Below are 10824 nucleotides of genomic sequence, written 5' to 3' on the forward strand. Positions count from 1 at the left end.
GCTCCGGCAGCGCCGGGGGGCGGCCCCGGACCGGCCCTTTCCGGCGGAGCGGCGCTGCGGCCCCTCCCCGCGGCACCATGGCGGCGGCGTGGCCGGAGCTGGAGGCGGCGGCGCGGGAGCGGCGGCGGGAGCTGTCCCTGCCGGGCGCGGCGGTGGCGGCGCGGGTGGCGGCGGCCGGGGGGCGGCTGCCGGCGGCGCTGCTGGCGCTGCCGCTGCTGCAGTCGCTGGAGCTGAGCGGCTGCGCGGCGCTGCGGGAGCTGGGCCCGGGGCTGGCCGCGGCCCTGCCCGCCCTGCACACGCTGGTGCTGCGCGGCAACGCGCTGGGCCCCGCGGGGCTGGGCGCGGGGCTGGGCGGGGCGCTGCCGGCCCTGCGCGTCCTCGACCTCTCCGGGAACGGCCTGGAGGCGCTGCCCGCGGCGCTGGGCGGGGCGGCGGGCGCGGAGCCCCCGGGGGCGGCCGCGGCCTTCCCGCAGCTGCGCAGCCTCAACCTGAGCGCGAACCGGCTGCGGGAGCTGGGCCCGGGGCTGGCCCGCGCCGCGCCGCAGCTGCAGGCGCTGCTGCTCTCCGGGAACCGGCTGCGGGCGCTGCCCGGCGGCCTCCTGCCCCCCCCCGCCGCCGCCGCCGCCCCGGGCGGGCCCTTCCCGCTGCTCAGCCGCCTGGAGGCTGCGGACAACGAGGTGGAGGAGCTGGGCGCCGACATCGCCGCGCTGCCGGCACTGAAGGTGCGAGGGGACCCGGGTCCCATCACTGCCCCCCCCGCTGTCTGCTACAGAGCCCACCCTGGTCCCCATCACTGCCCCCCCATCGCTGTCCCTTACAGAGCCCACCCGGGTCCCATCACTGCCCCCCCATCTCTGTCCCTTACAGAGCCCCCCCGTGTCCCCATCACTGCCCCCCCATCTCTGTCCCTTACAGAGCCCACCCGGGTCCCATCACTGCCCCCCCATCTCTGTCCCTTACAGAGCCCCCCTGGGTCCCCATCACTGCCCCCCCATCACTGTCCCTTACAGAGCCCCCCCGAGTCCCATCACTGCTCCCCCATCTCTGTCCCTTACAGAGCCCACCCTGGTCCCCATCACTGCCCCTCCATCTCTGTCCCTTACAGAGCCCACCCTGGTCCACATCACTGCCCCCCTATCGCTGTCCCTTACAGAGCCCACCCAGGTGGTCCCCATCACTGCCCCCCCATCTCTGTCCCTTTCAGAGCCCACCAGGGTCCCCATCACTGACCCCCCCATCTCCGTCTCTTCCAGAGTCTGGACGTGGCCAACAACCACCTGCAGGAGCTGCCCTCTGCCCTGGCCGACTGCCCCCGTCTCAAGGAAGCCAACTTCAGGGGGAACCAGCTGAAGGACAAGCGGCTGGAGAAGATGGTCAATGGTTGCCAGACAAAAGCCATCCTGGACTACCTGCGGGCTGGGGGCCGCGGGAAGGGAAAGGCTGAGAGCACCAGAGAGGAGGCCAGGAAGAAGAAGAGGGAGAAGCAGCAGAAGAAGGATGGTGGGGACGGGGAGCAGGATGAGGTGGAAGAGGCGAGCAAGCTGCTGGTGAAGGTTCTGCACGTCTCTGAAAACCCGGCACCCTTGGTGGTCAAAGTGAGCCCGGGTATCAAGGATGTTCGACCCTTCATCGTGTGCTGCGTGCTGAGGGGAGTGAACTTAAAGCCAGGAAATGCTCTGAAGAGGTTCCTGTCTGCACAGGTCAGTGCTGCAGTCTGGTGAGCTCAGAGGGAGCTGTTCACCCCGGAGCTGGTGAGGGAGCAGCAGCTGCTGCCCAGTCCGTCTGGAATGAGCAGAACTGGTTTTCCTGAGGAGCCCAATAGGAGCTCAGGTGTTCCCATGAGAGGGAGATGAGCGCACACGCGAGTGCGTTTGCTCTGTCACAGCAGCTTGTTGGTGCTGTGGAACCTGTTGAGAGCTATTAATGAACCTACATCCACATTAGAAGTACCATGGTTTGGCTCCAGGTTCCTTGATCTGTGCTGAAACCAACAAGTATGGTAACCACAGCCTGTCACCCCTGACTTACAGCCTGCCCAGCCGTTAGGTGGCAGGGGTTAGGTGCTTTCAGATCGCAAGACTCTGTGTTTGTGATGGTTTTCTGATTTAAAACCATTTGTTTCCTAATTGAGAGATATGTCATGGGTTACGCTCACTGTCTTTGCATTTCAATTGCAAGTCAGGTAAAATTACTATGCAGAAAGGTTCTGTTTAATGTAAAAGAGTTACTTGAGTAGCTACAAACGTTAAATACAGAAGAATCCGCAAAGAGTAATTCTGAGCAATAAATCTCATGGATATTTTGGATCTGCTTTGATAGGTTTCTTTCTGTTTCAGACTAAACTGCATGAAGACATCTGCGAAAAGCGGACAGTGGCCACTATTGCCACCCATGACCTGCAGCTGATCAAAGCTCCGCTGATGTATGATGTTCAGCCTCCTGACACGCTGAAGGTGGGGCCCATAGCATCCATAGGCCTTTCCACTCGGTTCCCTTTTGTCTTCTGGAACTGTACAGAATGGAATTAGTGCTACCAAATGGTTTTCCCGTGGGTGTTGTAGCTCACGCAAAGGTTTAAACTCAGTTACTGTCTTGCTTACAGGAGTTTGAATAACCCCTGTGACTGCTCGGCTCTTAAATTGAGGTGTTTGCTCTGTACGGTGTAGGTAACACCTCTGGGTCGAAAGGAGATCAAGGCAAAGGATCTTCTCCGCCAGCTGCAGTTAGAAGCTGAGGAGCAGAGGAAGCAGAAGAAGCGTCAGAATGTCTCTGGATTGCATAGGTCAGTGTGTGACATCCTGTGGCTTTCCTCAGCTGGATCACCGTGATACAGCTTTACTGAATTTCCATGTTCTGACTCCTGGTTTTTGCTCCATGGTGGACCAGGAACACCCTAATTCAGTGTTGTCACACTCTTGTGCCACTGCATCCTGCTGCTGGTTCAATTGCTCACTCTTTGCTGCATTGCTTTTCCTGGCAGGTATCTCCAGTTACTGGATGGCAAAGACAACTACCCTTGCCTGGTGGATGCTGAAGGCGTCGTGATTTCTTTCCCACCCATAACCAATAGCGAGAAGACGAAGGTACTCTGTTAGTGGAAATGGGTTAATCAGAATTAAAGCAAGGGCTTTTTTCCACTGAGATTGAACTCCACATGCAGAGATATGCCCAAATCTGTGACAGTTGTGATTGCATTCCAAATACAGATCTCCAAACCTAGGTCTTGCCTGCTAGGTGGTCAGATTGAGCTGGATCTGGGAGTGGCATTTCCACCTTTGCCGATGTGGCAGCCTCAGGCCAGAGCTCTGTTCCAAGCAGGGATGGCCTTACTGAAGGGCAAGAGTATGGTGTTTGACTTGTAAAGCAAGGCAGCACTTTGCCTCCAGCTGCGTTGAATGAACATCTTCTATTCAGTTTGTGCATGAAGTGTTGCCAAGTGACTGTGGGTGACTGCGCTCCCATCCTCACTGGCTTTACCTGTGAAATCCTTCCAGATCAGGAAAGACACCCGGGATCTATTTCTGGAGGTGACAAGTGATACCAGCTTACAGATATGCAAGGATGTCATGGACACACTAATTCTGGTAAGTAGCTCAGGAAAATAATCCCGTCCGTTCTGGGCAGAATGCGTAGTGCCCACGTGCATTGAGGAGAACACAGAAGCTGATTTTTACTTCAGTAGTAGTAGTCTTCCCTCTCCTTCACTTGCTCTCCCATCCTTGCTTCTATGCTCGCACCCTTCCACCTCCACATCGCAAAGGGTTTTCATATTCTCATATCCTGACTTACCTGGCAGACCTCAGAACTCACCCAGGTAAATAACATTGTGTTACCACAATCAGAAGTGTAGGGTTTGTCTTTGAACACCTTCCCTTCTTAGTGCTCTTACGGCTTCAGTTGCTGCCAACAAATTCTCTTGGAAGCAGCCTGGAGTTGCTCTCAGCCACAAAATTAATCTTGTTTTCTGTATTTTGCTTTTAACAGAAAATTGCAGAACTGAACAGATCTACCTTGGAAAACAAGGAAGACTCGGGCTCGGATAACGAATCTGATGCTCTTTGTGGACCAGCAGCTTTGAACCCCAGCCAGAACACTCAGCCGATGCTTGTGGAGCAGGTTCGAGTGGTGGACACAGATGGAAACTTAAAAGTACTTTATCCTTCGAAAACTGACCTAAGCACAGTGTCCTCTCTCCTCACTGTAATACGTTAGCAGCGATCAGGGCTCACAGAATGGTTCCATTTCCTTTCTTTTTTACCATATTCAACAATGCAGCTTGTATGCAGTGAGGTGGTTTGGGTTTTTAAGGACAAGATGCAGTGCATCCCGCCTGCTACTGTGACGTTTGATAGGCTGTGGCAAGCAGGCTTGTATTCCTTCAGCCTTAATAGAAAGCCATCGGTGTTCTGACTAGGTAGGGAGAACTGAAAGGCAGAGAAGGTGCTGGAAGTCAGAATGTGTTCAGTTGTAGAGAAAAAAAACATTGTGTCTTAGCATCTGTAATGTGAATGCAGTTGTGTTTTTCTGCTGGATCTCTGCTTCTTCCTGGCGTGTTTCAGGTGAATTATTATTTTGGCAGCTAAACTGAGAAATCATTCGGTGACAGCATTGAAACAGCCACGTGCTGCATGCCAGTACCGAGGATGGGATGCCAGACGGCTTTGCTAACATCTCATTCAGCGTGATTTTCTATCCGGAGTAATTGTGACAATGTAATTGCTGTCAGAACTCAAGGAGTGAGTTTTAACGTGATGGTTTCTGTGTTCAGACATCAACGCAGCTTCCATTTCTAAGCCAAGTCAGTTGAATTGAGTGCAGGGGTTTGTGTGTCTCAGTGCACTGCAGAGCCATCGCCCATGCTTGTGGAAGCACCAGTTGTAGTGACCCTGTTGCGTACCCATTGAGTTACTGTTGATGGAGCACCGAGTTCATTCGTGCTTGTGAAGTTCATTTCCACTCAGAGGGCTGATGCTACTTAGTGGTGACACTACTAAAGCTCTTTGTCTCCCCAGAGTACAAGCACTTGAGCCCAGAGTGCTTTCTCTCACACTTCCATGTGAAGAGTGTTGGCGCACAGATAGTTGGAGTGGTTGGAAGGGGTGACAACTACATCCAGGCTACCACCTTACGAGTGCAAACCTCTTCATAAGCAATGGTGACCTAGAGATGGAGTTTTGTGCTGTTGAAAGTGATGCTGCAGAGCTCTAACTGAACTGGGAGATACTGTGTCAAATACATCCGTGTGGTGGGACTCGCATATGAATGGGAAAATAAAACGGTTCTTACAGTCATGTCACTGTCGTGTGTTTGGGCACTGATGGATTTTGGCACTGGTGAGTTTTCCAGTCATGTAACTGAACAACCTTGCCCAAGCAGCTATTGAACACTGCAAAAATGAGAACTTGGTAGCCAGGCAGACCTTGGTAGTGCTTTGAGCTTCGCTGTGAAGTTGAGCGTTTCTGCACGCCAGTGTTTTACAGTGATTTGTGCTGTGAGCTGGTTGAAACAATGAGAGATTCCTGCAGGATTTGGTTTCAGGAGGATGAGTTTAATTCATTCGTACATTGACCTCAAACCCAGGGAACAGGAGCCTGACATCGGTGATGTGTTCTGCTCAGCCATCAGGGCTACTTTTCGGGGGTGATACGCTGCTGCCTTGTGCTGCTCTTTCTCCTTCCCTTACTAGTAGGTGATGCAGCGGTGTCGGTGCTGTAGAGCGGTGGGACCCTGACACCTTTCTGTTTGAGCATCTGATGGAACTCGATCCGTTCATTAATGATCTTCTGCAAATGAAGGGTGTGTAAAGAGGTGGGAAAGCATTGGGTGGAGAGCAGCACTGCAATGGTCTCTTACCTCATCAGGCCCTTGCTGGAAGCAGAGTTCACATGAAGCACGTACCTGCATTGCCTCCAGCACCTCCTCGTCTGTGGTCTCTGCCTGCGGAGGCTTGATGCCTGCTGTGCTGAATGTAGCCTGGATTATTTTGTTTCGATACTTTTCAAACTGTTGGTAAAAGATGAGAATAGATGTGCTTAGTGTGTATATGCCGGTATTCACAGGGATTTACAGACTACGCTGTTAGACTTGGGCGCAGTGCTAGTGAAGGGTAAAATGAAAGGCCTGTTTGCATGAAATTATAGGTGGTTTGATTGGGCTTTGCTGCAAGTACCGTGATAATGATGTGTTTTGGGGCAGACTGAGTCCCTTACCCTGGTATTGGGCTCTGTGCTTGCCACCCTGTGCCTCCCTGAAATGGCTTCAAGGTGATCCCTTTTACTTTGAATCTGGAAGGCTATTAGAAACCTGGTGATGTAACTGTTCTGAACTCGGGTTTCTCAAGGGCTTCTGGTATTTGAGGCCTGTTTGCTTTGTAAGTGATGTAGGAGCTGCATGCTAGGAAGCTGGGAAGAAAATGGATGAGTTTCCTGTTCCTCTGGCCCTGTGGCTGTGGAGGGCAGCCAGGACTGCAGTGTTCTGGTGCATCCCCTGCTGTGCTTCTGCCCAGGAGTAATGCCTCTATGCTCTCATGTTCTTTGCTTGTAATGGTTGGAGCATCCCCAGGAGGGAGGGAGGGAGGATGCTGAGGCGGAGGCCGCGCTTACCTTGCTGGTGATGAGCTCCAGCGCCACACGAGTTTGCAGCTCCTTCTGCTGCAGTGCCTTAACCTCCCTTCGGGCTGCCTCCTGCTGCCGCTGCTGCTTGCAGATGTGGTACCGGTGGGAGCGCGCCTCTGTCTGCAGCTGGCTGATGGTCTCCTGCAGCTCACTGATGAGCTTGTCCTGCGCGGCCAGCTTGGATTCTTGTTCCGTGAGGACCTGAAGAGATCCAGAAACCAAGCCCGGATTGTGAGGAAGGAACAAGCAGGCTTGACTGCATCTTCCCTGTGTCTGCTCCAAACGCTGCTCCTATCTCCTAGGCAGAGTCTGCAGACTGACAGCCTTGTCAGCACTGGCGGCTGCTGTTACTTATGGATTGAGTAGGGGTTTTAAGTGGCAAACTCCCCCGAGCCTGAAACAAGCACAACTGAGCAGCTAATACAAGCATTCCCTATAGCAGCTTTGCACCGAGTTTACCTGTCGGAGGCTGCGGTTCTCCTCCTCCACTGTCACCATCATTTCTTCACATTTCTGTTCTCTCAGACTGCAAAACTGAAGAAGTTATCTTACCCTTCAGTTTCACAGCTCACGGGTGCACCTCCTGTCTATGAGGAGGGGAGCTGCAGCCTGAGGCCTGCATCCCCGAGGATGAACACTGTGCCCTCGGGTGGTACCTTGGCAGACATGTCTTGTAAGTGGCTTTCTTGCTTTCTGAGCTGCTTTTGGAGCATTTCAGTTTCAGATCTGGTTCTCTGGAGCTGGGACTCTTTGATCTCCAGTTGTCTTTGCAAGGAGGAGATGGTGCCTGTAGGGTTGGAGAAGGACTCTTAAACAAACTGAATCCCTGCCTGCAGCTCCACGGCTCACGCCTTCAGGTAAGCACACACAGAGCTGCAGCTGTGACCATCTGCGTGTGGAAAGGGTGAAGTTAATGCTGCAGCCGCGGTGATGCTGGTCGGTGATGCATTCTGCAGTACTTTGATATATATTAAACTAACCTTGTTGTGTGCTGCTCTGGGAGCTACTAGAGCTGGTAACCGGCCTGCCAGCATGCAGAAGTGCTGCTGGATGCCCCAGGATGGTGCTTGGGACCCTCTTGGCTGGGTTTTATTGTGTAAGGAAGGGGAGACAGTGGTTTTAATGCAAGTGGCCTTCAAGTCAGCTTTGTGCTCGGGAGAGCCTAACCTGGGACTTGCTCTCCGAGCAGAGTGGTGTGAGGATGGAGGGAGGGTGAGGGTGTGCTCTGGACACCTGCCCGGTACCTGTGGCCATGTTGTAGTCATCCCTTGCCCTCCGCAGCTCCTCACGGAGCTCCTGCTCGGTGGTGGGCTCAGCCGGCTCGCACCAGGCCCCGCTGCCCCTCACCGCTCCCTCGGGGGCTGCGGCCGCCTCCATCGCGAGGGGCTGGGGGCTGGGGTGCAGGGCCCGGGTGCTCTGTGGTGCCGGCACCGCCGCAGCAGCCGCCTCTCACCCCGGTGCTGCCTGGTAACGGCGGCGGGGCCGCGCCTTCCGCTTCCGGGGCTGCGCCGTGGGCAGGAGGAGAGGGCTCTGCCCGGCCGCATGGCTCAGTTCTCAGGGCTGGCACTGGAGCAGCAGGTCCAGGGAGCGGGGCTGTGGGGATGGAGGCTCCGACCTGCACATCCCTGCGGCCGCACCGCTGCCGCATCCTCGAGCATCTCTCCTCCAGCCGCTGCTATGGCAACCGCTGCCGCCTCCGGCAGCACCACGCTGCTCTGGTGAGCGCTGGGACCGTGGCACCTCTCAGTGGGGATCACGGAGCCTCATCCCAAACCCTCTTGTCTCACCCCACTACGCAGGTCCTGATGTTGCCACCCTGCAGCTCAATGCGCCCATGCTGCTTGCCCAACCGTCCTTCATCCTCACCAGCACCAGCTGCAGCATCGTTCCCTCTCTGCCTTTCTGTCACAAGCTGCTGGTTCCCCACCATCGCCTTGCCAACAGCTCCCCCATGAACATGGGCACCCCCAAAGAAGACTCAATGCCTCCCACTGGTCACCATTTGGTGCTTGCCACCCACTACATGAGGGTTGACACTGCCTCGAAGCAGGCTGGGCAAAGAGGGGCTGCACCCATGGGCCTCCATGAGACTGGACCTCAGCTGAGGTTTTGGTAGTGCTCAACCGAATGTGAACTTGTACATAGAGCTCAAGTCCATGGCATTTTCTTTACCAGTTTTCATGTTTGCTGCATTTTCCTGTTTGCTTTTAGTGTCTATGGGGACCTTTTTTATCAGTCTCAGTGCAGTTCAGAGGTGTCTGTTCACTGGGGGGGTTTAACTGTGGAGCCCTTAACACCCAGTTTTGCTTCTTCCAGGTGGAATTCTTTACAATGCTGCCATGCACAGCATGGATGCTGTCAGTTTGCTGTTCACCAGACACAGCATTTTCACTGGCGTGCAGGTAGGAATCAATCTTGTGATCGGTTATGGTGGACCTGTGCGCTTTATACTGCAGCTGGGAAGAGCGAGTGTGTAAGAGTCACGGTAGCCATGACAACTGGTCCATCATGGGCCAGTGGAAGGAGCTGCCTAGTGAAACAGCAGCCGGGTTTCTCAAGAGGTTGTAGATGGGGTCTTGGTTTCTGAACTCTCTCAATCCCCCACCATTGTTAATGGCTTCTCTGCGGAGTTACAGAGCTTGGCCCATTTATAGAAGGTTCTTTCTGAGCAGCAGCAGTGCTCAAGCCCAGGTTGGGTGGGGCTTGGAGCAAGCTGCTCCAGTGGAAGGGGTCCCTGCCCGTGGCAGGGGTTGGAACTGGATGAGCTTTAAGGTCCCTTCCAACCCAGACCATTCCATGGTTCTGTATCTCCCTGGCACTTCCCTGTTGATCTCAGCCCAGTTAAAGATGTGAATGTACTGAGCATTGTGCCAAGCTGACACGCTCCAGGTTTCCAGACTAATTTAAACCAACTGTAAACCTGGAAGCTGCTGGATTTTAAATGGAAATGCAAAGTTTTAATGAAGGTAATTGCAGCTGCTGTTAGAGGAGGTGCAGTGTGCAGTATTCTCATGTGTGGTAACGCCTTGATATGCAAGGAACAGAATGCCCCTGGGAGGATGTGGAACCGTCTGCCTCATTCCAGCTACGTGCTGGAAGTTGCCTGCTTGTGTCTCTAATAACCTCCAAAGGTAGATGTTGTGGCTGCTCCTCACACACCACTTCCCAACAGCTTTCAAAAGCTGTTTGTATTGTATTAAAATAAGGTTCTTGCCTCGAGTGTTAGTTTGTAAATGACACTTCTGGCTCTCGAGATCCTGCAGTTCAATCAGTTTCCAGCTCCTACAGGTGGAATATGTATTCCTAGAACTAGAAATAGGGGTGACATCTATAACTAAAGCCAATTCGCTCCTGGAAATTGCTTTTAACAGTGTAATTCTTCAAACTCAAAGCTGTGTCTTAAGGATGAAGATTGCTGCAGCTCCCATCTTTGTGGTTGGTTGCTGAAGCAAAGGAGGTTGAGGCCCTTTGAGGTTTACCCTGGTTTAGGAGGACTCTTTCCTTACCAGAGAAGCAAGACTTTGGTTGCCAGATGTTGTGATTCCCATGTGTGCTTTATTGTGTTACCAAACAGACAAAGAGGGAAACCACAGCTCCAGAAATAACTCATTTTCCAAAGATGCCATTCCTGCCATGGTGGGAGTGAGTGGTGGGATGCTGCTGGGAGAAGCCTCGGTTAACATGGGGAACACGAGGGATTGTTTCAAACCCCTTAAAGCATTAAAGTGCTTTAATCGGCTGTTACCACAGGACACAGGTTCCTGCTGGTTTCCTCATGATCCTCCCTTCGTGTGTGGATGGCTGCTTCGCCATGGGGAGGGGAAGATGCATCTGAGGTGAGCCCGGAATGCTGCAAGTGGAACTTGAGCTCTGTCCCTTTGCAGATTGGAGGATCCAGGGCTTTGTGAAGGGTCTCCCAGCTCCTTCCCAGCCGGGGGGAGATGGGATGGAGCTGGAGCTCTGCCTGCTGGTGGCCTCCATCACCAAGGCAGCGCAGGGAGGGGATGCTGCAGCAGGGGTGTGCTGGGCAGTGTTGTTCCTGCATGGATTCCCTCAGGGCACCCGGAATGTTGAGGGACCCGTGGTTGGGGGGGCAGATGCAGCAGCTCCTGTGCCTGTTGCAGAACATTGCATTTCAAAATGGGCAGGCAGGGAAGGAGGGAATGGGGGAACACTGTGGAATAGATGAGGCCGGAGACACGATCTTCTG

The 10824-nt window shown here is 54.1% G+C and overlaps 2 protein-coding genes across 2 annotated transcripts; one reads left to right on the top strand and one right to left on the bottom strand.

The window, feature by feature from the left end:
- Window positions 1-62: 62 nt before the first annotated feature.
- LRRC47 (leucine rich repeat containing 47) lies at window positions 63-5291 on the top strand. Its single transcript, XM_065696589.1, has 7 exons — window positions 63-722; window positions 1254-1700; window positions 2337-2453; window positions 2667-2782; window positions 2981-3083; window positions 3495-3584; window positions 3985-5291. The coding sequence occupies exons 1-7, from the start codon at window positions 78-80 to the stop codon at window positions 4210-4212; spliced, it is 1746 nt and encodes a 581-aa protein (XP_065552661.1). The 5' UTR covers window positions 63-77; the 3' UTR covers window positions 4213-5291.
- On the bottom strand, window positions 2244-8081 carry CCDC27 (coiled-coil domain containing 27). Its single transcript, XM_065696597.1, has 6 exons — window positions 7859-8081; window positions 7271-7401; window positions 7074-7148; window positions 6603-6815; window positions 5899-6003; window positions 2244-5783 (listed from the first exon to the last, which is right to left on the bottom strand). Exons 1-6 carry the CDS (start codon window positions 7989-7991, stop codon window positions 5628-5630), a joined length of 813 nt encoding a protein of 270 aa, XP_065552669.1. The 5' UTR covers window positions 7992-8081; the 3' UTR covers window positions 2244-5627.
- Between the last annotated feature and the right edge of the window lie 2743 nt (window positions 8082-10824).

The sequence above is a fragment of the Lathamus discolor genome, chromosome 16 (assembly GCF_037157495.1).
Source record: "Lathamus discolor isolate bLatDis1 chromosome 16, bLatDis1.hap1, whole genome shotgun sequence".
NCBI lineage: Eukaryota > Metazoa > Chordata > Aves > Psittaciformes > Psittacidae > Lathamus > Lathamus discolor.

Bases quoted from the DNA above. Each gene is read 5' to 3' on its own strand.
- CCDC27 (XM_065696597.1), bottom strand. From the start codon at position 7,991: ATGGAGGCGGCCGCAGCCCCCGAGGGAGCGGTGAGGGGCAGCGGGGCC. The intron at 7,402-7,858 runs GTACCGGGCAGG...CCAACCCTACAG, and splicing joins TGACTACAACATGGCCACAG to GCACCATCTCCTCCTTGCAA. The intron at 7,149-7,270 runs GTACCACCCGAG...TAACTTCTTCAG, and splicing joins TACAAGACATGTCTGCCAAG to TTTTGCAGTCTGAGAGAACA.
- LRRC47 (XM_065696589.1), top strand. From the start codon at position 78: ATGGCGGCGGCGTGGCCGGAGCTGGAGGCGGCGGCGCGGGAGCGGCGG. The intron at 723-1,253 runs GTGCGAGGGGAC...CGTCTCTTCCAG, and splicing joins CCGCGCTGCCGGCACTGAAG to AGTCTGGACGTGGCCAACAA. The intron at 3,585-3,984 runs GTAAGTAGCTCA...TGCTTTTAACAG, and splicing joins TCATGGACACACTAATTCTG to AAAATTGCAGAACTGAACAG.